Here is a 26,516-nt window from a genome sequence, read left to right as displayed (position 1 = left end):
AGGGCTGGATCTCCTTTTAGCCTGCAATGAGGCTGTTGTTGATCTTTGTCTTTCTAACAGTGCTTTGAATATAATATACTGTAGAATATGTATTCCTCAGCAGCATATGAATTAAAATATCTAAGCCATATAAAAATACTTAAGAAAAAAAACTTCTTCTTACTTCTTAGGATGCTTTGATTGTATCATATTTTTTCTACAGTAAATCGGGGCATGCCATTTCCTGGTAAGAGAAAAAGTCATTTAAAAGAACTGATTGATGGTATACTTCTATGTTAAAGTCTCATTTAATATTTATGGAAAATTAAATAGAAAAAAAGAAAGAACAAGAAATGGCATCAAACTGCACTTCATGTCACCTTTTTCTAAAAATTAACAACTACCCAAAAGCAGATTATATTTCTTTGTATGCTTCTTTCAAATCTTGTGATGCTATCAACTGTTTGCTGGCAGACCTTAAAGCAATAATGTAAATCAACAAAAAATCAAATATCTTCAGTAGCTGGAAAATATTTGTTTGTCTCACAGGTTTTATTACTGAATTGTATGTTTTTAATCATATTTACATGCTTTAATTGAATTTATGCTATAAAATGAAGGCCTACAGTTGCCATGTGGCTTTGAGGGTTTATTGGATCAGGTTAAACCATCCAGAAACATTACTGGCCTTATCAGTAAAAGGGTAAAAAATGAGATCCACATAGATATTACATTCATTGCCACATTTAAATTCTGATCTCAGTTTTTCCATTACATTTTGATTTATCTGTACAGCATCAAGAGGACAGCAACTAACCATGGATAAGATGTCAGTCTATTGAAGAAGACACTCATACATTTAACCTGTTAACAATTAGTCCATCACACACACACATATACAGTAGGGCCAGTTTAGAATTTTCAGTCAACATGTGGAGAAAACTCAATAAGTCGAAGGGAGCCAGTTTAGAATTTTCAGTCAACATGTGGAGAAAACTCAATAAGTCGAAGGGAAAAAATGCAGACTCCACACAAACAGACGCAAGGCTAGGAATTAAATAGAAGTCCCTGATGTGGAGAGCCAGCATCTCTATTTACTGTGCCACTATGCTATATTCAAAATCCAGACTGGCTTTTTTAATTAAATTGTCATATGAAACTTATGCAGAACCTAGTATTAATGTGTTGTTCTAATCTAGATTTTATAATAGTAATTAATATTTATTTATAACTATTTTCTTCTTCAGCACCATAGTATTTTCCTTTGTTTTCAGTGCATATTACTCAAAGCAGAAAGGTCTGTGTGGATTCAGATCAGTGAATGCCTAACCCAGTGCATTAAGCAAAATCAAAGTATTTGGCACACAGTTATATAAGCAAATACTCTTTTTTGATCCTTTAATAGTGTACAGTATGTTCATACTTTTAAAAAATTGTCTCTGTTTTTGGAGAATGTATTATTTAAGTATGTTAGATAATTTTGCTATGTTAGATAATATGCAAAACTATTGCTTGTTTAAAGATGTTTTTAGAAATTGTCATATTGTCATTCATAAAAAATATTTCTGGTTTACAGTTATTTTTTTTCATATTATATTTACTGCGTACCATTCCAGGCTTATACAATAAATGGATCTATGCTTAATAAGAAAAAAATAAAATAATTTTTTTTTCCATCTTGCTGTTCTAGGTGCCCAACCCCTGGCTGTGACGGCTCAGGTCATGTAACTGGAAATTATGCTTCACACAGAAGGTAAAAAAAAGATACTAGCATATGGACAGTATATACTATTATTTTTATTATTTTAATATTGTAAACATCATTTATAATGTGTTTTAAATGGTTATTTGATAGTAAATTGATGCACACAGGGTCATTTGTGATCATTAATTGTACACTATTTCTAATGTTATCTTTCAGTATTCCTAATGGATGATTGGTTATTGCTATAAACAGGCTCATATGGATGAATTATTGCCAAAGTTTAACTAATTATTAATAATTCATTGGTAAATCATTTGTCCAGACAGTAAATGTATCTCCACTGAATTTCTTTTAGCTTATCTGGCTGTCCTCGGGCCAAAAAAGGGGGCTTGAAGCTAACTCCTAGCAAGGAGGAGAAGGAAGATCAAGATCTCAAGTTAGTTTTCATTTTATTTTTCATTTAACCTGAATATTACAATTACTGTATGTGTGGTGAATTTAATAGAGAAAAGGTACAGTATATACAGAAAGACATTTACACATGATGATGATGATGATACATTATAAGAAGTTATTTTTTACTTTGTTACATAAATTTTTAACAAATGTTATACAGCATATGAAAGGCTAAAAGTGAATGAGAATATTATAAAATTAAAGTGTACAACAGTCAAACATCGCCTATATGCGTGAATTATATTACCAAGTTAACATGCTTTTACTCTAATCATACATAGTAAAGAATAAGACATTTATGTTAGGTTGCTCAATTACATTCATCTAAAGGAGGTGCTGTAAATCCTTCTGTTCCACTTCATATCTATCCATCCATGTTCCAACCCACTGAATCCGAACACAGGGTCACAGGGGTCTGCTGGAGTCAATCCCAGCCAACACAGGGCACAAGGCAGGAACCAATCCCGGGCAGGGTGCCAACCCACCACAGGACACACACAAACACACCCACACACCAAGCACACACTAGGGCCAATTTAGGATCGCCAATGCACCTAACCTGCATGTCTTTGGACTGTGGGAGGAAACTGGAGCGCCCGGAGGAAACCCACGCAGACACAGGGAGAACATGCAAACTCCACGCAGGGAGGACCCGGGAAGCGAATCCAGGTCTCCTAACTGTGAGGCAGCAGCGCTACCACTGCTCCACCATGCCGCCCTCCACTTCATATTCCAACCTTAAATCCTGTATTAATGTAGTGTATTGTAAAAAGCCAAAGTACATTAATAATTTAAATTTATTCATGTTAATGTTTTTCATGCTATTGTTTATATGTGGTTTTCCTCTGCTTGTTATATGCAGATTAGCGCAGTAGAAGTGAGGTTAGCGGTGCTGTTTCACAGCTGCAGTAGACTCCGTTTGTTTGGCCCTGTTACTGTCTGTATGGAGTTTGTATGTGCTCCCTCTATCAGTGTGGATGCTTCACATTTTCATTCACACCGCCAAACATGTGTGTTAGGTTGACAGATGTCTCAGAATTAGCCCTATATAAGTGAGTCTATGGAGGTATGTGAGGGTATCTTCCAATGTTCATTCAGGGCTGGTTTCTGTATTGTACCTGATGCCAACTGAAAACACTTCAGCTTCTTACAACCTGGAAAAACTGTGTTGAGCATGTATTGAACTGTATTGAGCACAGGGAATGGTTGTATGCTCAAATGCCAAATTTTCAACTTAATAATTCACTGCAAGGCAAATGGCTAATTTAACAATTTTATGCATAGGTAATGGTGGTGGAATTGTACCACTCATTATATGGTTGGGGGAGTATTTGATCCCCTGCTGAATTTGTACGTTTGCTCACGTACAAAGAAATGAACAATCTGTATTTTTTATGGTAGTGTCATTTTAATGGAGAAAGACAGAATATCAACCAAAAATCCAGAAAAAACACATTACATAAAAGTTTTAAATTGATTTGCATGTCACTGAGAGAAGTAAGTATTTGATCCCTTACAACCCAGCTACAATTCTGGCTCCCACAGATTGGCTGTGTGCCCATGTAGCACACAGATTACAATCAATCAATCAATTACAGATACTCTTGATCTCAACTCATTATGTGTATAAAGCACACCTGTCCACAGAATCAATTTGTTCCATCTCAACCTCTCCACCACCATGGGCAAGACGAAAGAGCCGTCAAAGGACATCAGGGACAAGATTGTAGACCTGCACAAAGCTGGAATGGGCTACAAGACCATCAGTCAACAAGAAACTTGGTGCGAAGGTGACAACAGTTGCTGCGATTATTTGGAAATGGAAGAAATATAAAATGACCATCAATCCCCCTCGGTCTGGAGTCTCGATGTAAGATCTTGCCTCATGGGTTCAGGATGATCATGAGAAATGTGAGGGATCAGCCCAAAACTGCATGGGAGGAGATTGTTAGTGATCTGAAGGCAGATGGGACCATAGTCACCAAGAACACTGTTAGTAACACACTACGCTCCGATTCTCAAGAAGGCACATGGATGTTCACTGGCAAACTTAAGACGGGCCTGTACTGTATATGTGCCTTCATGAGCAGGGGGACCTTGTAGGCACTGGAAAATTTCAATCTATTACGGCATAGTGTGTTTTTTGCCAAGTTTATGGATCAACAGGGTAATTTGAACAGGTTTCACGAGAGAGGCTCATAATAACTAGTTGTCCTTCAGTCTTTGCAGAGATCAATGAAAAGGACACAATATAACAAACAACATGTAAAAATTATATTGAGATTTCAGAGGATTTCAGGAAATACTGATTTCAGGAAAAGAAGTCATCCTAAATAATTAGTGACAGACTACATACAGTATATTATAATCTTCTTCCTAACAGGCTTTGTATAGTCCACATGCTCCATCTGTATAATCTCTTAGCTGTACTCAGCGATATTAAATTGCATTCTATTTCATCCTTCCATCCCAGTGTTTTTCACATAAAAATTTAATTAATTAGTGGCATTGGTTGTTGACCAGGGTCCCCTTTTAAAGAGGTGCAACCAACAAATAATTAAATAACTGTAGTGATTAATAATTAAATAATGCAAACAGCATCTTTTTTATAACAAAAAAGAATAAATACACATTTATAACTGAATCTCATTTTCTAAGTTGATGTAATAAATAGGAGGTCAGAACACAGTTGTTTGTTTTGACTTATAGGTTAAATCTTTGAAAGAGGGTGAGAAATACACTTGCTTTGGGTGATATATAATTGTTTCCATACTATACTCCTCTTTGGGAGCATTGTCAGATGACATAATCTGCTCAGGGTCAATCATTCAGGAATTTAGTACAGTTTCATCTTTCACACATGCCAGGACAATTCAACAATTTGTCTACTAGGTTTTGTTCAAATGTGCAAGTCTTATCCTGTGTAAGGAGGAGTGTTCATCTTAAGCTGAGCTCATGAGTTATTGCTCATATATTTTAGGACCATTGCTCATGGATTTTACATTGTTACTCACAAAAAGACCCCACTTTCAAACAAACTGAAACTATAAAAATTAATTAAATCAGTTACTGTCCTAATTTAAATATATTTCAAGCAAAATTGTGCTATATGAGACAGTCTTTAACCATGTCTAAGAACAAAGCTGAAGAGAATTGAAGTAGTATGTTGAAGAAATGGTGTTTGGGGTTTAAGATGAAGTGGTCGATGGGCTTACTGCATAGTGTGTGACACCACGAGCTTCTAGGAGAAAGTTTTAACTACTTGGAGATGGATGGCTTCATTTGCTAAATTTGATTGAAAGCAGGATCTCTTCAGGAAGTAATTTTCACTTTAGGACACGTGTGGCACATTCCAGGCCTCAAGTGCTAATTGTGAAAAAGGATTTAGTCTGATGAATAATATAAAAATGAAATGTAGAAATCGGTTAGATGTCGAGCATTTGGAAAACTTGATGAGAAATTCTGGACACACTGTTAATGTTAAGACAAGCTTATAACTTACGGAAGACAGAAAAAGTCAGACAAGAAACTAGATATTCAGTGAAAGTTTGAGTAGTAATACACTTTTTAATCAGCTCAGTTAATTTTTTCATACGCTGCTCTATGTACAGAAATGCATTGCAAATACGGGTGCTTAGAAACTGTTGATTTTTAAATGTTGTTGCTCACATGAACAAAAATTTGCAAGAACCATGCTGCTCCTTATAGGGAACATTGGTAATGAGCTTGTGATAGGTACTCTGTCAAGCACTTCCATTTTTGTTTATGCCTTGTAACAATCTTCTGTCAGCATAGGGTGTAATTACCAGGTTCAGAACTTACACGGAGGATGAAAAAAAAAAGATTCTACATTTTCTAGGAATAACTACTCCAGATAAATCAAGTCATCCTGTGGTAATTTTAAAAAGTCAAATAGTTAAATAGAAAAAATGTTTTCCTCTGTAAAATATGGTTTATAATAGTGTTCTCTCTGAAAGCTACTAAGTAAAGTATAGAGTGATCTTTAGTTAAAGCAAAGAATATTTTTTCATTCTTCTGACTGAAACCCTTTTTTACCCCCATTTATTTTGTATGTGTCTTCCTTAGGTGCCCAGTAATGGGATGCGATGGTCAAGGTCATATTTCAGGAAAATATACATCTCATCGCAGTGCTTCAGGTTGTCCAGTAGCTGCTAAAAGACAGAAAGAGAGCTGTGTTAATGGCTCTTCATTTTCTTGGAAAGTCAACAAACAAGAACTGCCCCACTGTCCATTGCCAGGCTGTAACGGACTAGGACATGCCAACAATGTATTTGTCACTCATAGGAGGTATGGTGGCTTCATCTTCTCTTTTGTTAGATACATCTTAATTTGTTGGCATGTGTATGTTTTTCAAAGTAATACATTATTGTCAAAATACCAGCGTTTTCCTAGTCTGTTCTAAAAATGTAAATCACAGTTAATGTCTTAACAGTGCTCCATACATGCCATTCTCAATAAACATTCAGTATGCAGAACTGAAATTTATGTTAATGTCTTTATTCACTTGTCTATTTTTTATAAGTTTATCAGGATGCCCACTGAATGCCCAGACGATCAAGAAAACCAAACTTAGTGGAGAAGAGATGATGACTATCAAACTAAAAGCAAGCAGTGGTAAAGCAAATTTCATTTATTTTAGTATTACACAAATGACAACCTTTAACCTTCTTCATATATTTAAAAAAATACTAAATTGCATATTGATGTGTCATTATATGAATTCTAAAGAATAACTAAGAATGTAATAGTCAGAAGGTTAAATTCAAAAGTTGATGGAATTTCCCCCTGTTTGCCACTGAGATTTAAAATGCAGGTAATAATACATGATAAAAGGAGCTATACAATAAAAAAAGTAAAACGCCTAAGACACCAGTGGCTGTCACTGAAATGATCCGATCCATTACTGTGGTCATCTACCCAGTGTGTTGGTAACAGAAATTAATTCATGAACACATAAATCATCGGTTTTACCAAAGTGTACACTTTAGGACAAGTAAGGTGAGAGTCATATACTGGATTGGGTCCTTTCCAGAGTTGGCACCTGTCTTGTGGACAGTACTACCAGTATAGGCTACAGCTACTGAAATGGAGCTATAAAAACACAAGGTATTTTACAATTATATGAGGGACTTATTTAATCTATTAAGCTTATTTGGTTAACAAATACTTAAAACAGTCCCATTATCTCATATACTTAAAAGCTATCATAGCTCTGGTTTAACTACACATCTTGATAGTTTCTTCCAGATTTGACTTCATAACTCAGATCAAATCATCATCCCCTTTTGTGCCCTGCACTATTCATAGCACTTCTTTCTGCATACTGAGAATATCTCATTGTTGATTAGAGTTAATAACACCATTACTTTAAAAGAGAAATAATTTTCTCCAGTTTTATCCATTAGCTTTATGAAATTGTTGTGATAGTTTTTTTTTTTCTTTACTATCTAGTGTGCCCAACACCACACAGAGGACATTTCATGTAATTTCACTGTTATTGTAATGGTAATAATGCCTTCTGTTTTAGGGTTTTCTTTGTTAACAACTAACATGGTACATCATCAATGCCAAATGTATACCTGACCATGATTCAGCTAGGCCTTGAGAGATTAAAAGAAAATAAAGTGCTCTCTTTGATGTGTAGATGCTCTCTCCGTAAAATACCCTGTACCATGCATTCTACTGCTACAGCTATCACAATCTCAGTGACCAGTGGAAAAAAAGAAAGTAGTTGCACAATCAAAATAGATCAGCGTGTATATGAATTTTGCCATCAAGGAAACTTCAGATTTAAATGAAAGCAAGCATTCCATAGAGAGAGTGCCGGCAAACTTCATACACATTCACTAAAGCAATAGCATTAAGACTGTAAAATATGGAGAAGGTTGGGCGCCGAGAATTTCATTTGGTATACTGATAATATACAGTAATGGAAGCAATGAATGCAGGTATTCTGGGGTTTTCAGTCTGAAAGCTATGCAGTTGAGCATCCAACTCAAGAGGATAATTCTGAACCCTGATCTGTTTAATAGAGTTATAGCAGCATGTCGGATCTGATATGAAACTTCTTGTTGACCATATAGGATAGAGCCTGGTATTCTGCATGTAAAAGAAAAATAATATAATAGTATAAGGCCTCGGTAATATAAATTTATTAATACTAATTTGAAAATTATGGATATCACTTTGTCTTGTAAAATTGTAGCAAAGAAGCCTGTGCAGTGTTATTGTATCACAGTGTATGAGTATCTTATGGCCAAAAGAATGACCTATTTGTGAAATGATTGTTACTTATGTCTAGAGGGTGTAGTGAATACAAGCAACAGTATCTGAGTATTCAGCAAAACTTAAACCTTTTTCTTTTTTTTATTTTATGTTAACAATAGCACTGTATTGTTTTGGTTTGAACTAATAGGTTTGAGAGTCTCCTGAAGATTAAGGTTATGGTGATATTCATCTAATTTATTCTTTTCCATTACAAAATTTGCAAAACTAAATGTGTACTAAACAGACAATTATGAAACTTAAATAATAATTTATTAGATATAACCTGTTCATACATTACTTACTTTAGCCCATACATACATATAGTCATAAATATACGTTTTTTCATAGTGGTCCAAAAAGTTACTTCCTCAACTCTCAAATTCAGTACCTGGCTGGAGTAAGTACTGTGAGGAAATTAATGTGACTTTCCTACATGGTCACTTTGTCCCCTGAGGTGGAGAAATCTCTTGTGGCACACTAGTGACTATCTTTATTCATTGATGACAAGATAAACTCAAAAATCTCTTGGTCTCGTGTGACTTCTCCTGATTTACACTATATGACCAAACATTTATGAACAGTAGTCCCATCACACTTGTCTGAGCTTGTTGGACATCTCATTCCAAAACCATTAACATTAATATGGAGTCAGGCACCCTCCCCCCTTTTATACCTATAAAAGCCTCCGCTATACTCCATAGGAAAGGCTACTTGAGTTCCTCTGCACTCTGACTCTTAAAGTCATCAAACCACATCTTTATAGACCCATTTTTGTACAGAGGTGAAAATATATGCTGGAGCAGAGAAGTTCCTTCCCCAAACTGTTGACACATAGCTGAAAGCACACAATTGTCTAAAATGTCTTTGTATGCTGCAGTATTAACACTACCCTTCACTGGAACCAGTGGGCTGTGTTGAAGCAAGTTAGGGTTCCATGCTGGTGTAGAGATTTATGTTTTAAAATAGTGCTGTTCAAAGGCGCGAATGGATTAATTAGTTATGCACCCATCCTTAATTAGCAGTTCTGCAGTTCAATGAGCACAGGACCTACACTCGCAGGGATAACAAGGGGTTTGACATCTTGATAGAGAGAGAGAAACAGAAAGAAAAAAGAGAAGGTAAAACCAATTAAAAAGGAGATAGCATAGGAGCAGGCTGGAACCAGTACCCATTCTGAGCTGTGGAGCAGGAGCAATCAAGGCTTGTATAAATCTACAGATGCTGAAGGATGTAGGTAGAAGGTCCCGGCATGTAGTGACTGAGGTGGCTGTAGTGAGAGGTAGCCAGAAGTGTTTGGTGGTATCTCATCCCTGCTGCTAGATCTTAGGATGTTGAGTAGGGGAGACAAGAGTGAGAGAGCACTGGGGAAAAGGCAAGGGAGGAGCTGATCTTGACTTTGTTTTTAATAATGGGTTTTAATGGAAATATTTATTAGAGTTTATTTGTTTAATCTTTACAAACGATTTTGTTTTTATGGATTATTTAATGATAAAAGTTTATTGCATTATTTGTTTATTGGACACTGACTTGAGTTAAATAAACCACATGATGCACTGTTTACACCCATGCTGCAGACACCCATGGCATCACAGAGGCCTAGTCCAAAACTTGAAACACGCCCACTATTATCCCTCTTCCACCAAACTTTACAGTAGACACTCTACGATCTAGAAAGTGGACTTCTCCTTGCAACTTCCATCAGACTGCCATACAGTGAAGAGTAATTTAGTATTCCAATAATAGTACTTATGGTTGACCAGGCAGAACTAAAAGAGCAAGTTAATGTATTACTTGTGGCAAAGGTGGCATCCTATGACAGTTCCAGGTTTAAAGTCACTGATCTCTTCAGTATGATACATTCTGCTGCCAGGTTTTTCAGTTGTGATTTCATGGCTACTGTTTGTGCTTGATTTTATGCACTTGTTAATAGGGGACTAGCTGAAACACCTGATCTCAATAATTTGGTGGGGTCTTGGCATACTTTTGGCCATATAGTGTATCTGCCAAGCCAGGTGAAGTCCAACTATAAAACTCATTTAACTCCTACTAGGAAAATATGTAACAATTATATACCATTCTGCAGAGATGTATGTGACCAGGCCCTACTTTGATACTTCCACCTTATAACAAACAGAAATAAACAATAAAATAATATATCTATGACTTCGATGTAAATCGTGCCCATCTCTTCACTGCATTTATGTTTGAAATCTGCTGTATTTATTATTTGTGCATAGTTTTCCTGTAGATTCATTTGCAAATTTTAGGTGTTTTCATTTCATTAAAGTTTTTTTAATTACTTTATAGATTAATTCTGTTTTATAGTGAGATTGAGATGGGCCCTCTTTATTAAGAAATATTATAAGCATTGCAAATATCCAATAGGTGTTAAAATGTAAATTTACTTTGACACCTGACCAGATATTTATACATATAACCCAGGAATGTTATACCTGTACTGAAAAGTATGATTTTTGAATAGATGGGATGGTCAACTAAATAGTAGTATGAGCTGGAGTATTATGTACTATCACGCATGCGAGCCTGGGGACCACCTTCCTAACTCTGCTAACTCTACAGACTTGGTCATCCTGCCGATTAAGCCACTTCTGTGAGCAAGATGAAGACCCACAGCAATAATAAAAAAAAACGAATGTTGGGGTACCAACCGGGTCACCCCTTTTAATAAATATATTAAACTAAATCTAAACAGTGCTGCGGGGACTGCAAAAGGGCTCCTCTAATATTGCTCATTGCAATGTGAAAACAAGGCCCTTGTCAGGAGCTGTGTACGCGGTAATGTCTGATCATATTCTGACTCCGTTCTTCATTTTGTGTTCATTTTTATGGTGCCTGTGCTGGAAGGGGAATGGTAAGTCTGTGTGTAGCATGGAAAGTGCTAGGCAACCTCCTTAGACTTTGGATCTGAACTGAGGCTAAAAAGGAGACATTGTTAGTAACAGTGCCTCCTCTGGTCCTGGGGTGGTAGTGCTTACCTTATCGGAGCTAGGAAGATGGTCCCCAGGGGTACATGCATGGCAATATATTTAAATAAGATAACAATGTGCTTCGGTGGTGCAGTGGTAGTGCTGCTGCCTCGCAGTAAGGACACCAGGGTTCACTTCCCGGGTCCTCCCTGCGTGGAGTTTGCATGTTCTCCCTGTGTCTGCATGGGTTTCCTCCGGGTGCTCCAGTTTCCTCCCACAGTCCAAAGACATGCAGGTTAGGTGCATTGGCGATTCTAAGTTGGCCCTAGTGTGTGCTTGGTGTGTGGGTGTACGTGTGTGTCCTGCAGTGGGTTGGCGCCCTGCCCAGGATTGGTTCCTGCCTTGCGCCCTGTGTAGGCTGGGATTGGCTCCAGCAGACCCCCATGACCCTGTGTTCGGATTCAGCGGGTTGGAAAATGGATGGATGGATGGACGATGTGCTTGTAATTACTTAAATGGTGTCGGCAACTTTAATAAAAGCATTTGAGCTAAATTACAAATTATAATATCATCAATATGACAGTGACCTTAACAATAAGTTTTGATGATGTGTCAAAGTCTCAAGCCAGTGTGAAGGGATTTAAGTTATGGGTGACATTTATTATCCAATTATGAACTAGATGAATAGTTAAAATAATATAATTCAGAAATAGGAGTATTTAGTTTTAAAATAATTGAATACAGAAATAGGAATGTTTAGTTTTAGGTAATTATTGTTATTACATTTAACTAAGTTAGGGCTAGAGGTTAAGTCTGACAACTTACATTTTATAGTAATTATCTTTCTAAATGCAGAGGTCACAAACTTTATATCCTGATAAAATTAGATTTTGATGCTGAAGACTGTTTACCTCACAGTGTTATAAGATGCAGCAGCCTAAAACAGACTAAGGTGATTCTCATATACTCTGTCACATATGATCAATTTAAAGTCACCAAATAACATAGGACACATTTCCTAGGGATCTGGGAAGAAAGCAAAATTACCCAGAGAATAGTTCATGGATATTCTACCCATGAACTATGGACGAATCTAACAAAACATTGTTTTTTATGCATTAAGGACTTTTTATATAAAAGAACATAAAAGAACTGCAGTCATTCTGTAAAAGTCATGGTTTGTTTATTATATTCCATACGCTTGCTTCAGTCAGCTTTGTCTCAGCATATTATACCATAGCTGTAAAACAAATGTAAGTTGTTGTGAGCCTATTCTCCTTTGTAGAGCAGGTGACATTGTATGCTGCTATGTAGCTACTGGCAAAAAGCAGGCTATATATCAATTTACTACTTAGCATAAAATATTAGTGTATGGATCATGATATCTTTATTGGTTGATGTGAATTTAAAATACTATTTTGATATACAATATTTTTAAATTAAAGCAGCTTGAGAATGCATAATGTCAGGCATATGTGCAGATCCCCATGAAACAGTAATACATCTGATAACCAGATGCTCTCAGACACCGTGTCTTTGTAATATATTAACCTTTACATGTATTTAACCAACCTGACATTCAGTCTGCTTCATGAGAAGAATATTCTTGTGTGAGTGAGCTGTAGAACGTAGATATTATCATCACAGAGATGTTGTCATGGCACAAGTTCAAAAAGCGATTGTAATTTTGGAAATATCCAAAATATTTGTTGATGTCTCTCTAAAAGAAAATTGCTAAATTATGTCTAATCTGCTGGGTTTCACCTAACAATAAAGACTAAAAATGAGAAAGTAGTCATGGCCCCACAGTTTTTTGAAAAAAGGTTTTACGTTTTCCCAAAGCAGTATCTAGGGATTTGTAGGTCTTTCTCAACATGGCAAATATTTCTGTTTATGACTGTACTATTTTACAAACACTGAGCAAAAACAAGATCCATGATAGAGTAGGAAGACAGAAACCATTGAACAATAACAAGAGCTCACATAAAGCTCATTGTACCCCAGAGTCATGAATAGTAGTTTTTTGGCAGGTGAGTTAAGTTTCTAAATATGTGGCCAACACAAGCTTTATTATGTGAGGAGTAAATCTAATATGGCATTCCACAGTATGAATCATGGTGTTGGTCATTTCATTTCATTTCTAAATTTGGGATTCTTTCCAACTTCAGGATCTGAATGACTTACCAACATCCAAAACAACTGTATATTCTGTTCTATATCAGAATAATGATCTGGACAATTACAGTAGTCCATAAATGAGGTGAAGCTGAAGACCACTTGGGTGATCCAGCATGATCCAAAAGAACAAGTAAAACTACCATAACAGAACTGTTGAAGGAAAATAAAGTGTTGAGTTTTGGAAAGGCTTAGTCAATGATTGGGTGTAAATTTACATTGAGGCAGATCTGAAACAAGCATTTCATGAGTTAAAATCCACAAATCAGTTGCACAAAAAGGAGTGTGTCGTAATTTCTCCTTATCAGTATTGTAAAATACTGGTCAGTAATTTTAGGACATGTCTTTGCTGGATACGCTCAAATTGGCAGGGTTTTTTTTTCAGGTGAAATGTGGAATAACTTCCTGTAATAAATAAAAGTTTGTGTAAACATGTTGTCACATGTTGACTTGGCTCCTTTTTTTATCAAGTATTATGTTTTGGTTGAATATCCATTGACATTCACTGTACAACATATGCAGCAATTGAAAAAAAATCCATTTTCATGGCACTATATATCTTCTAGCCCACCTCTGTTTTGGAATAAGAATCAAAGTTATTTCATGCTAATTATGCTTATTCTACTTCAAAATATACCAACATGAGCAAGAAACAAATGACCCAGTCATGCACTAGAACTAGATCATATTGCCCTGTGCCACTTTTCTTGGAGTTTGTCTGTCAGTCATTGTCCAACCCACTATATCCTAACACAGGGTCATGGGGGTCTGCTGGAGCCAATCCCAGCCAACACAGGGCACAAGGCAGGAACAAATCCAGGGCAGGGTGCCAGCCCACTGCAGGACACACACACACACCCACCCACACACCAGGGACAATTTAGGATCGCCAGTGCACCTAACCTACATGTCTTTGGACTGTGGGAGGAAACCGGAGCACCCAGAGGAAACCCATGCAGACACGGGGAGAACATGCAAACTCCACGCAGGGAGGACCCGGGAAGCGAACCCAGGTCTCCTTACTGCAAGGCAGCAGCGCTACCACTGCACTACCATGCTGCCCTTTTGGAGTTTGTATATTCTGTAATTGTAACCTGATGTCATATTGACTGATAAGTCAAAATTGGCTCAGTGTCATTGATTTTGGAGATGTACAAGTGTACCCTGTGATGAAGTGACATAATGCTTTGTTTCCTTCCTGCCTTCCACTCATCGCTGCCATGAAAGACTGTAGCATCATTCAAAATAAATATTTTCAAATATAGCATTGGTAAAAAAAAAATTGTGTTTAATTGTTTAATACATTTTTGTTAGTTTGAGTCACTTGTGCATTTTATTTAGGAATTGAAAATGATGAAGAAATAAAGCATCTGGATGATGAGATTAAGGAACTGAATGAGTCAAACCTGAAAATAGAGGCCGACATGATGAAACTTCAAACTCAGGTAAATGCAACACATTTATATGAAACATAAAGGACTATGCTGGAGGAGTTTGCTTTGTTTATGTTAGTGGCTATATTATTAACACCAAATAAACAGAATCCTTACCACTACTCTCATGCAGAGGAGCATAGTACTGGATTGTTGAAATCAACTAACAGTCATTAGAGGTATGTGATGTGTAGTAAAGATGAAATTCGTTTATTTTAGAAATTTTTGTTTTAATTTGTTGTAAATAAAAATGTTAATAAACTGTTTTTATTATACAGTATTCTAAGAAAATAAATTACAGTAACATTGTCAAAGTACATTCACAGATTCAAGTAGATTAAGCTGCACAGAATGATTTGTACATCTTAAGTTTATAGTATTATCAGACAGTTTGAGCAAAGAGTTGTCTTTGGGAAACTTAGTTTTAAATTTTCAGCTGAGTTTGAACTTGTATGTGGATATAAGTATGGATTGGATACAACTTGCAGTTCTTACTTATACAGCAGAGCATCTCTTACTAGGTCCTATAAACTCTGTCTTGAAACTGGATTATAGGTTCATCAAAACTGAATTATAGATTCATCTTAGTCCTTAAAGCTACAATTATGGCAAAACTAAGATTGTTGCAGATAAAAAAAAGTAGACTTAAGGGTTAGAATTTTTACTAAATTGATGTGGAAGATTTCATGACACAACAAAAAGAGCAGTCAGGACAGATCAGTGGTCAGTTCATAAAGGTAAGTACACTATTCTCAAGTATTAAAATATATAAAATCAAAGCCAAAACTTAAATAAAATGCCAGAGAAGCTGGTGTTCTCAAGCTAAATACAAGCTCTACCCATCCATCATCCAACCCATTATATCCTAACTACAGGGTCACGGGGGTCTGCTGGAGCCAATCCCAACCAACACAGGGCGTTAGGCAGGAAACAAACTCTGGGCAGGGTGCCAGCCCACCACAGGACACACACACACACACCCACCCACACACTAGGGACAATTTAGGATCGCCAGTGCACCTAACCTGCATGTCTTTGGACTGTGGGAGGAAACCGGAGTACCCGGAGGAAACCCACATAGACACGGGGAGAACATGTAAACTCCACGCAGGGAGGACCCGGGAAGCGAACCCAGGTCTCCTTACTGTGAGGCAGCAGTGCTACCCACTGCACCACCCAAGCTCTATCCTTTAAAATTAAATTTTAAAAAACAATAAAGTATGGAGCTTAGCTTTAATTAATTAATTAATTGTGGCATAATAGACAGAAAAATCTAAAATGTTATAGTGACGGTTTTATCAACATGCAATCTAAAACTATGACAGACATAAGTAATACAAAAAATAATAATAATACTTTAGCATAATTGTAAACTAAAGGGCAGCCCAATGGTGTTGCCATTTCGTAAATCCAGGGTTATAAGGTCAAATCCCCCAGACGTTGTCTGTGTGGAGTTTGCATATTTTTACATATCTGCTTGGGGCGTCCTTTGAACACTCAGGTTTTCCATTCAGACCCCCCCTCAATATATATGGGCCAGGTAAATGGCTATATGAAAATGCCCATGCAGGAGAGTCAGTGTGAGCATGTGTGCATTAGTTTGTCCAGAAGTGGACTGGAGCTGGGATAGGCTTTTTTATCCAAATGTGCCTCCATATGAAAAACTTTACTATGATAAAACCATTTAAAAGATGTTATTCAGGGATGGAGTTCACACAAAGAGTGGAGTTTTCAGAAGCCATTAATTCATTTACTACTGCCATAGAAGGGGTAGAGCCTTTTGGAGATAGAGGATTTTTGAAATCCCAAATCATATCTCCGTAGACTGCTATCACAGGAGACAAAACATAAAATTCCAGCAGGTATCTATGAGCTTCAAATGATTTTTGGTTATATGGGCAATCTTTAATGTTATGGTACAAATAGAAGTACTAAGCACTCAACTCATTTATAGAACAGCAGAGGGTAATGCCATATACAGTAGAGTTTTATACAATCCTCAACCAGGGCAAATTATTATGGAAAGACAAGACAAATTATCATTTTGGGATTATTGAAGAAGATATGATTTGACATTGCATTTAAGTCTAGTTTATGGTCATTTGTGTTCATACTACAACAAATTCTTACTTCTGTGTTTCCTCAGAACGTGTGGCAAAAATGCAGTACAAATAAATTAAAAAAATAATAACTACACATAGGATATGAGATATATGCAGTGCATCCGGAAAGTACTCACAGCACATCACTTTTTCCACATTTTGTTATGTTACAGCCTTATTCCAAAATGGATTAAATTCATTTTTTTCCTCAGAATTCTACACACAACACCCCATAATGACAACGTGAAAAAAGTTTACTTGAGATTTTTGCAAATTTATTAAAAATTTTGCACATGTACATAAGTATTCACAGCCTTTGCCAAGAAGCTCAAAATTGAGCTCAGGTGCATCCTGTTTCCCCTGATCATCCTTGAGATGTTTCTGCAGCTTAATTGGAGTCCACCTGTGGTAAAATCAGTTGATTGGACATGATTTGGAAAGGCACAGTGGCCTCCATCATCCATAAGTGGAAGAAGTTCGAAACCACCAGGACTCTTCCTAGAGCTGGCCGGCCATCTAAACTGAGCGATTTCGGGGAGAAGGGCCTTAGTCAGGGAGGTGACCAAGAACCCGATGGTCACTCTGTCAGAGCTCCAGAGGTCCTCTGTGGAGAGAGGAGAACCTTCCAAAAGGACAACCATCTCTGCAGCAATCCACCAATCAGGCCTGTATGGTAGAGTGGCCAGACGGAAGCCACTCCTTAGTAAAAGGCACATGGCAGCCCGCCTGGAGTTTGCCAAAAGGCACCTGAAGGACTCTCCAGGCCAATATCATCCCTACAGTGAAGCATGGTGGTGGCAGCATCATGCTGTGGGGATGTTTTTCAGCGGCAGGGACTGGGAGACTAGTCAGGATAAAGGGAAAGATGACTGCAGCAATGTACAGAGACATCCTGGATGAAACCTGCTCCAGAACGCTCTTGACCTCAGACTGGGGTGATGGTTCATCTTTCAGCAGGACAACAACCCTAAGCACACAGCCAAGGAGTGGCTTCAGGACAACTCTGTGAATGTCCTTGAGTGGCCCAGCCAGAGCCCAGACTTGAATCCGATTTAACATCTCTGGAGAGATCTTAAAATGGCTGTGCACCGACACTTCCCATCCAACCTGATGGAGCTTGAGAGGTGCTGCAAAGAGGAATGGGTGAAACTGGCCAAGGATAGGTGTGCCAAGCTTGTGGCATCATATTCAAAAAGATTTGAGGCTGTAATTGCTGCCAAAGGTGCATCAACAAAGTATTGAGGAAAGGCTGTGAATACTTATGAACATGTGATTTCTCAGTTTCTTTATCCTGTGCGTCCAGGTGTCCGTGTCTGTGTGTCTTCTGGTGAAGTGCGCATGCGCGGGGCACGGTGCGATGCGCGATATTACTGTTAGAGAAAGTTACAGGCGTTTTACGGAAATATAAACCAGTATTACTGCAAGAGGAAATTAAAGGTACACAATACAGTGACTCATATTACAGCCACATACAAGCCAGTATTACTGTCAGAGGAGATTAAAGGCATATTACCGACGCGCACGCCTGTATTACCGCCAGAGAAAATTAAAGGTATATTACAGACGTACAAGCCAGAGGACGTACAAGACAGTATTACTGTCACAGAAAATTAAAGGCACACAATACACGGCGGCAGCCCATGAAGAACAATCAGCTCAGCAAGTAAACATCAACAAAAGAAAGGCTGAAAGAAAGAAAAATACGACCAACAAAAAGAATGAGGTCAAAGTCCCTTGCCATTTAATATAGACTGTTCCTACTAATGTTTATGCACTACTGTTCTAGCGCCCGTTATTGTAACGGACTAAATGACTAGTTTTTAATAAATTTGCAAAAACCTCAAGTAAACTTTTTTCACGTTGTCATTATGGGGTGTTGTGTGTAGAATTCTGAGGGAAAAAATGAAAAAAAAAATTGAATCCATTTTGGAATAAGGCTGTAACATAACAAAATGTGGAAAAAGTGATGCACTGTGAATACTTTCCGGATGCACTGTATACTGCTCAAAAATATTAAAGGAACACTTTTTAATCAGAGTATAGCATCAAGTCAATGAAACTTCTGAGCTATTAATCTGGTCATTGAAGTAGCAGAGGGGGTTGTTAATCAGTTTCAGCTGTTTTACTGTTAATGAAATTAACAACAGGTGCACTAGAGAGGCAACAATGAGACGACTCCCAAAACAGGAATGGTTTAACAGGTGGAGGCCACTGACATTTTTCCCTCCTCATCTTTTCTTACTGTTTTTTCACGAGTTTGCATTTGGCTACGGTCAATGTCACTACTGGTAGCATGAGGCGATACCTTGACCCTACAGAGGTTGCACAGGTAGTCCAACTTCTCCAGGATGGTACATCAATACGTGCCATTGCCAGAAGGTTTGCTGTGTCTCTCAGCACAGTCTCAAGAGCATGGAGGAGATTCCAGGAGACAGGCCGTTACTCTAGGAGAGCTGGACAGGGCCATAGAAGGTCCTTAACCCATCAGCAGGACCAGTATCTGCTCCTTTGGGCAAGGAGGAACAGGGTGAGCACCGCCAGAGCCCTACAAAGTGACATCCAGCAGGCCACTGGTGTAAATGACTCTGACCAAACAATCAGAAACAGACTTAATGAGATTGGCCTTAGGGCCTGAAGTCCTGTAGTGGGCCCTGTGCTCACTGCCCGACACTGTGGAGCTCGATCCGCATTTGCCACAGAACACCAGAATTGGCAGGTCCACCACTGGCACCCTGTGATTTTCACAAATGAGAGCAGGTTCACCCTGAGCACATGTGACAGACATGAAAGGGTCTGGAGAAGCCGTGGAGAATGTTATGCTGCCTGTAACATCATTCAGCATGACTGGTTTGGTGGTGGGTCAGTGATGGTCTGGGGAGGCATATTCATGGAGGGACACACAAACCTCTGCAGGCTAGACAACTGCTCCTTGACTGCCATTAGATATCGGGATGAAGTCCTTGGACCCAGTGTCAGACCCTATGCTGGTGAAGTGGGTCCTGGGTTCCTTCTGGTACATGACAATGCCCTGCCTCATGTGGCGAGAGTATGCAGGCAGTTCCTGTAGGATGAAGGAATTGATAAAGAGGTACTAAGGAATTTGGATATTGTAGAGGGAGAAATACTGCTCAGATTAAATAGGCTGAAATCAAACAAATCACCAGGACCAGATGATATTTACCCTTGAGTTCTTAAGGAGGCTAGTGAGTACATATATAAACCCTTGGCACATATTTTTGGGAAGGCTTGGAAAATGGCAAATATCATCCTATTATATCAAAAGGGTGACACGGCAGATCAGATCCAAGCAACTGTAGGCCAGTAAGCTTAACAAGCATCACAGGAAAATTAATGGAAGGAATTAAGGATAAAATTGAGCAACACTTGGCAAGGACAGGAGTTATTAGGAACAGTCAGCATGGTTTCAGAAGAGTGAGGTCATGTTTTACTAACATGCTGGAATTCTATGAGGAGGCAACAAAAGGATATGATCAAAGTGGAACATATGATATTTATCTTGACTTTCTGAAAGCATTTGGTAAGGTGCCACATGAGAGGTTGGCCATCAAATTAAAAGAAGTTGGAGTTCAGGGTGAGATTTTTAGATGGGTGGAGAATTGGCTGAGACACAGGAAACAGAGGATGATGGTGCGGGGAACCTCATCAGAATTGGCTGATGTTAAGAGTGGTATTCCACAGGGGTCAGTGCTAGATCCAATGCTATTTTTAATATATATAAATGATTTAGATAGGAATATAAGTTACAAGCTGGTTAAGTTTACAGATGATACCAAGATAGGTTGATTAGCAGATAATTTGGAATCCATTATATCATTGGATAGCATAAAGGCTTGGGCAGATCTGTGGCAGATGAAATGTAATGTCAGTAAATGTAAGGTATTACACATAGGAAGTAAAAATGTTAGGTTTGAATACACAATGGGTTGTTGGAAAATCGAGAGTACACCTTATGAGAAGGATTTAGGAGTCATAGTGGACTCTAAGCTATCGACTTCCAGACAGTGTTCAGAAACCATTAAGAAGGCAACCAGAATGTTAGGTTATATAGCACAATGTGTGGAGTACAAGTCCAAGGAGGTTCTGCTCTACCTTTATAATGCACTGGTGAGGCCTCATCTTGAGTACTGTGTGCAATTTTGGTCTCCAGGCTACAAAAAGGACATAGCAGCAATAGAAAAGGTCCAGAGAATTGCGACTAGGTTGATTCCAGTGCTATAGGTAATGAATTATAAGGAAAGATTAAAAGAGCTGAGCCTATACAATCTAAGCAAAAGAAGATGAAGAGGTGACAAGATTGAAGCATTTAAAATTATGAAGGGAATTAGTACAGTGGATCAAGACTGTTATTTTAAAATTAGTTCATCAAGAACACGGGGACACAGTTGGAAACCTGTTAAGGGTAAATTTCGCATGAACATTAGGAAGATTTTCTTTACACAAAGAACAATAGACACTTGGAATAAGCTACCAAGTAGTGTGGTAGACAGTAAGACATTGGGGACTTTAAAAACTTTTGGATGAAATAAGTGGATAGGACTGGCGAGCTTTGTTGGGCTGAAAGGCCTGTTGTCATCTAGATTGTTCTAATGTTCTAATCCGACGCCATCAGGTTGCACCTCAGACTGTCCAGGAGCTCAGTGATGCCCTAGTCCAGATCTGGGAGGAGATCCCCCAGGACGCCATCTGTCATCTCATTAGGAGCATGCCTCGATGTTATTAGACATGCATACAAGCACATGGGGGCCATACAAACTACCGAGTAAGATTTTAAGTTGCTGCAATGAAATTTCGGCAAAATGGACTATCCTGCTGCATCCTTTTTTCACTTTGATTTTCGGGGTGTTTTTGAATTTAGCCCTCTATAGGTTAATAATTCTCATTTCCATCAAACGATGTGGCATCCTTTCTTCGTAATGCATTATCCAGTCCATATCAGTATAAGTATCCAGCATGATTTTTTTCCTATTGAGATCTGATGTGTTTTCAAAGTGTACCATTAATTTTTTTGAGAAGTTTATATACAGTATAGGCCAATGTGGTGCCTGAACATGGGGAGACAGCCTTCCAACTGTATGCTCCCTGTATGCAGGAAAGTGTAGTCCCATCGGGCAGCCCAGCTGGGTTCCAATGGTGCCACAAGGGGGAGCTGCAGGAAATGGCTGTCCCTATGTTGTGTGGCTTCCACCTGATCTGGAAATGCTTCCCCTGTGCAGAATCCTGACATTGATAGTACCCCCTGGTCCTGCATAAATGGAGCCACCTCACATCATTTTGGGTGGGTTGAGTTGGGAGGAAGAGGACAAAACCTGCCTAGAGGAGTGGTGGAAAGGACAGGCCAGGAAAGGAAAGGAAAGGGCATTGTGTTAGAATTGTGAGGAAGGAGTAACCTGTATAAGGTATTTTCTTTAATATGGGTATGACTGCCAGTAGTGCTATACTGTTTACATTCCACTTGCTTTTAAAAAATTGAACATATATGAGAGACATGCCCTAGATATAGACAGAATTTTTATTAGAAGATCATGTACAATTGAACTGCAAAATAGTTCACTGAAGTATTAAACATTCACTTAATTTAAAGTGCTTGCATATCCCTGCCAAATCTGCCACTGTTGCATCAGTTATATTCTTATTAGACACTTGACTGCATGTCTAGGTAATTTAGCTTGGTTGGAAATGTCTAATATAGAGTCGTTAAAAAAGAAATAAAAATAATTATACAAGTTTCTTTAATTTTTTTCAGTAGAACATGTTGTAATGTTTCATTTTTAGCTGTAGTTTTAATTCGAACCAACAACTGGGTATTTCTTGTTCAAAATAACAGATATCCTCAATGGAATGTAACTTGAAAACAATTGAAGAAGAAAACAAGCTGATTGAGCAGCACAACGACAGTCTGCTTAAGGAGTTAGCGCGTCTGAGTCAGGCCCTTATCAACAGTCTGGCAGACATACAGCTGCCACAGATGGTAAGTCGGTTTAACAGTGCTGCTACTTGTATAAAAATAATATTGATTGTTTAAAAAATAATCCAGACAACACTCTTTGTTTCCCAAGTAAGCTATATGGACTGTACTTGACAAGCATAAAATCTGAACCTGTAAAATATAGTGGCCTTTTTAGGTGTCCTAAGAATTTCTGACTTGTCCCATTTAGGGCAGGTCAACTGAAACAGTGTAAATCAAATTATAATAAAAGGATAGTAAACAAGTAGAAGAAATGGAAAATCTCTCCATACATCAGACTATCCCAAAGAGTTGGATTTAAACTATATATATGATTATGCACCATGCAATACCAATAATTTCACATTTCTTAAAGATTTTTTTTTCTCAGATCACTTTATATGTGATCAAATCTGAAAAAGAACTTTGTCTCATATTAAACAGAATATACTTCACCACAATTTGAGTAGCATCATGGAGAAAGTACAGAGAATGTTTTTAGACTGTATGACAGCTAAGAAAAGGTAATTGTACCAGTGATTTACTGAGGAATGGGTGAGCATAAATTGTTCCCCACTATCAGGGAGTTCTGGTCACAGCAATAAAACTTAATAAAGTTCTTGCTACATATTGTACAGACTACACAGAAACATAAGGTACCTCCAGTTAGAGGATGTTTCTAGATTAGGTTAACATGCAGTAGAAAAGCTGTTTATATTGGTGTTTGTTCTTACTATATCATATTAAGAAATTAATTAAATAAGCAAATGCTTACCTTATGTACTGTAATTACTATATGAATCCAAATAATTCAAACAAACTGTAGATGGGTAAAAATAGGAGAGAAAATGTGAAATAGTAATATGAAAAACACTTCTTACTGATTTTAAGCATTTTGAGTGTACAGTTTCCACTGGTGCCCATTCCAGGACTGGTTTCTGCTACAAATGCTGCCAGCTTAGGTGGCTCCAAATTCACTCTGAATTGTATTGAGCTGGAAAATGTCTGGATGAATGCATGTACTGTTCCTAAAATGTGACAATAATAGTATCTATTTATTTCTTCATTTTTCGAACATACTCTGGTTTAGAGTTCTGACGAGTCAGAACCCATTTCCATAGAAGCAGTCAAAAGGTAGGAATCGGTCCTACATAAGACACAGGTACGCTGTTGCAGATATGTATACTATATCATGCTGTGCTAATTTCAATTATAATTTAATCAGTGCTTCATTGCAATGACAGTGAAAAACTGTTGTTCGCAGACAAAACACACCCAAAACATACAGAACATGGTAAATCCATGTAGTCACTGGCCTAAAAAACCGAGCAAGAGTGCTATCCACTGAATCACTCCCAAAATTATGTTTGTATCGCGGTGCTCCCTCAAAGCTCTAGTCAGATAATCTGAAATGATGAAAGTCAATAGCAATGCTACAAAAATGAAATCTTTCTTCCAGATATTTGATGACATTGTACAATGCATGCAAAATCAAAACAACTTTCATATCTTAAATATTAAAATAAGTCAAAAACACATAATGACCTAATATATTAGTAAACTTAAGAATTTTGATGTGTCGGAAAAGTGTTCGTTTTGCATGAACTGATTGGTTGAGATGGTCATATACGTTCAGTTGCAGAAAAAAGTGATTTTTGGAAGTGGATATACTGTAATATGTTTGTGACTCTAAATAAACTTCCTGAGATGACATTTAATTAGACAACTAGTCTACATACACTCCTCCAATCTTTCCTCATACTTCATACCCAGCAGTCCTGAAATCAGCTTAGTCACTCCTCTCTGGACTTTCTCTAACACTGCTGCATCTTTGTGTTTGTAATACGGAAACCAAAACTGTACACTGTACTCCACTGTAACTTAATTTGCCTTGTACTCTACACATCTACACATGACTTTGACACTGTTTTTGAACTTGATGTCCTTAAGATTTATATTCACAGCGATGTTTGTTTTTGTAATTGAGTCCCAATGTGTAATCAATTTTATGTATTTTATTTCCACATTCTGTGAATGTGGTGAGTGTGTCCTGTGATGGACTGGTGCCATGTCAATGTTGGTTTTTGCCTTTCTCGCCATGCTGCTCAGATAAGTCCCAGTCCCATGCAGCCCTAATATTGCTTTAAGCTAGTTAAAATAAGGGATAGATGGATCTGTGCCATATGGTGAAAATATTATTGCAACAGTACAGACAACATTCCCACAGAAATATACTGATCAAAAATTAATGTTTGAATTTTCGATATCCTGACAGGGGCCAATCAGTGAGCAGAATTTTGAAGCCTACGTGAATACGTTGACAGACATGTACAACAATTCGGAGCACGACTACTCACCTGAATGTAAAGCCCTCCTTGAAAGTATCAAACAAGCTATAAAGGGAATTCATGTGTAAGTTTTCTAGTCAGCATGAATTTTATCAACACTATGAATGCTGCAGAGGAGCAAGACTCTTATGAAAAAAAAAAGAACTGGTTTGTTGCATATTTAAGAAAAAGACTTTTGCAAATGCAGCTCAATACTTCAATTGACACATTGCACTAAACATATATATAATATATACCAGTACCAGCAGTGAAATGTAATAGACATTAACCATGATTCACTTGATATATTTTTTTTGGTGGATTATTCCCCTTTTGCACTTAGTTTTTTATAGTGTGTTGTAAATTAATTGTGCATTTGTTATTTTTTTTATATTTTACTATTTATTGTTGGATTAAATGTATTAGCTATTTAATTTTTAATTTATTTCTGAAATATTTAAGTAACTGCTTTCCTGAGGGGCAAACAGTTAATATAATGAACTTTCGGGAATATGGGCTGTTCATATTTATAAAATAAGAAGAGTTTTTATGCAGTTCAGTAGACAGCGGTCTTGCTTGTGTATATTTTACAAAGTGAACAGACACGCATACAGGACGGATGGATGTTTATGGGCTTGAGCAAGATTTGTGTGTCCTCTTTAGCATCAATTTATAGTGAAATACTGCCCTCTAATGGGCTCTTAATGCCTGACATCTTTACATCAGTGTAGAAAATTTGTATTATTGCTTTGTGTTGGTGCAGGAAAAAGCTGCACGTGATGTCGAGCTGTGTGGACTGGTGCAGTCCATGAGCACAGTGCACACCTCTGTAGATGAACTGGATTGTACCAACTGCATTTCCTTGCTGATTCCAGAGTGTACCACACAACTCCCTGTGCCCTAAGTGATCGATAACTTTCCATGTGTGTTTTAGCAGACATTTTACTGATTCTGTCAGCAACTTTCAAATTGGCAATGACATGAGTAGAAACTTTGTCTTCACTCAAAGTTCTTCTCACCAAATGCAACCTGATAATCTCATGCCTTAGCCTATTATTGACTCACCGACTTCCTGGAGTCAAATCAGATCAGCACAGGACTGCTCTGCTAGCACAGGCAATGAGAATATCAGAAGCTTCTTGCACAATGCAAAAATAAA

At 37.7% G+C, this 26,516-nt stretch overlaps 1 protein-coding gene across 6 annotated transcripts in view; it reads left to right on the top strand.

Moving 5' to 3' along the window:
• st18 (ST18 C2H2C-type zinc finger transcription factor) overlaps positions 1–26,516 on the top strand; it is a 262,012-nt gene extending 235,496 nt beyond the window's left edge. For all 6 annotated transcript variants that reach the window (XM_028803518.2, XM_051928741.1, XM_051928740.1 and 3 more), the window contains 7 exons: positions 1,670–1,732; positions 2,040–2,120; positions 6,227–6,448; positions 6,684–6,775; positions 14,872–14,975; positions 22,911–23,054; positions 25,306–26,516. In XM_028803518.2, the coding sequence (XP_028659351.1) occupies positions 1,670–1,732; positions 2,040–2,120; positions 6,227–6,448; positions 6,684–6,775; positions 14,872–14,975; positions 22,911–23,054; positions 25,306–25,446 (847 nt within the window). In that variant the 3' untranslated portion in view covers positions 25,447–26,516. The remainder of the gene's footprint in view (positions 1–1,669; positions 1,733–2,039; positions 2,121–6,226; positions 6,449–6,683; positions 6,776–14,871; positions 14,976–22,910; positions 23,055–25,305) is intronic.

The sequence above is a fragment of the Erpetoichthys calabaricus genome, chromosome 6 (assembly GCF_900747795.2).
Source record: "Erpetoichthys calabaricus chromosome 6, fErpCal1.3, whole genome shotgun sequence".
In the NCBI taxonomy this organism is placed as follows: Eukaryota; Metazoa; Chordata; class Cladistia; order Polypteriformes; family Polypteridae; genus Erpetoichthys; species Erpetoichthys calabaricus.
This window is presented reverse-complemented; position numbering and strand designations above follow the sequence as displayed.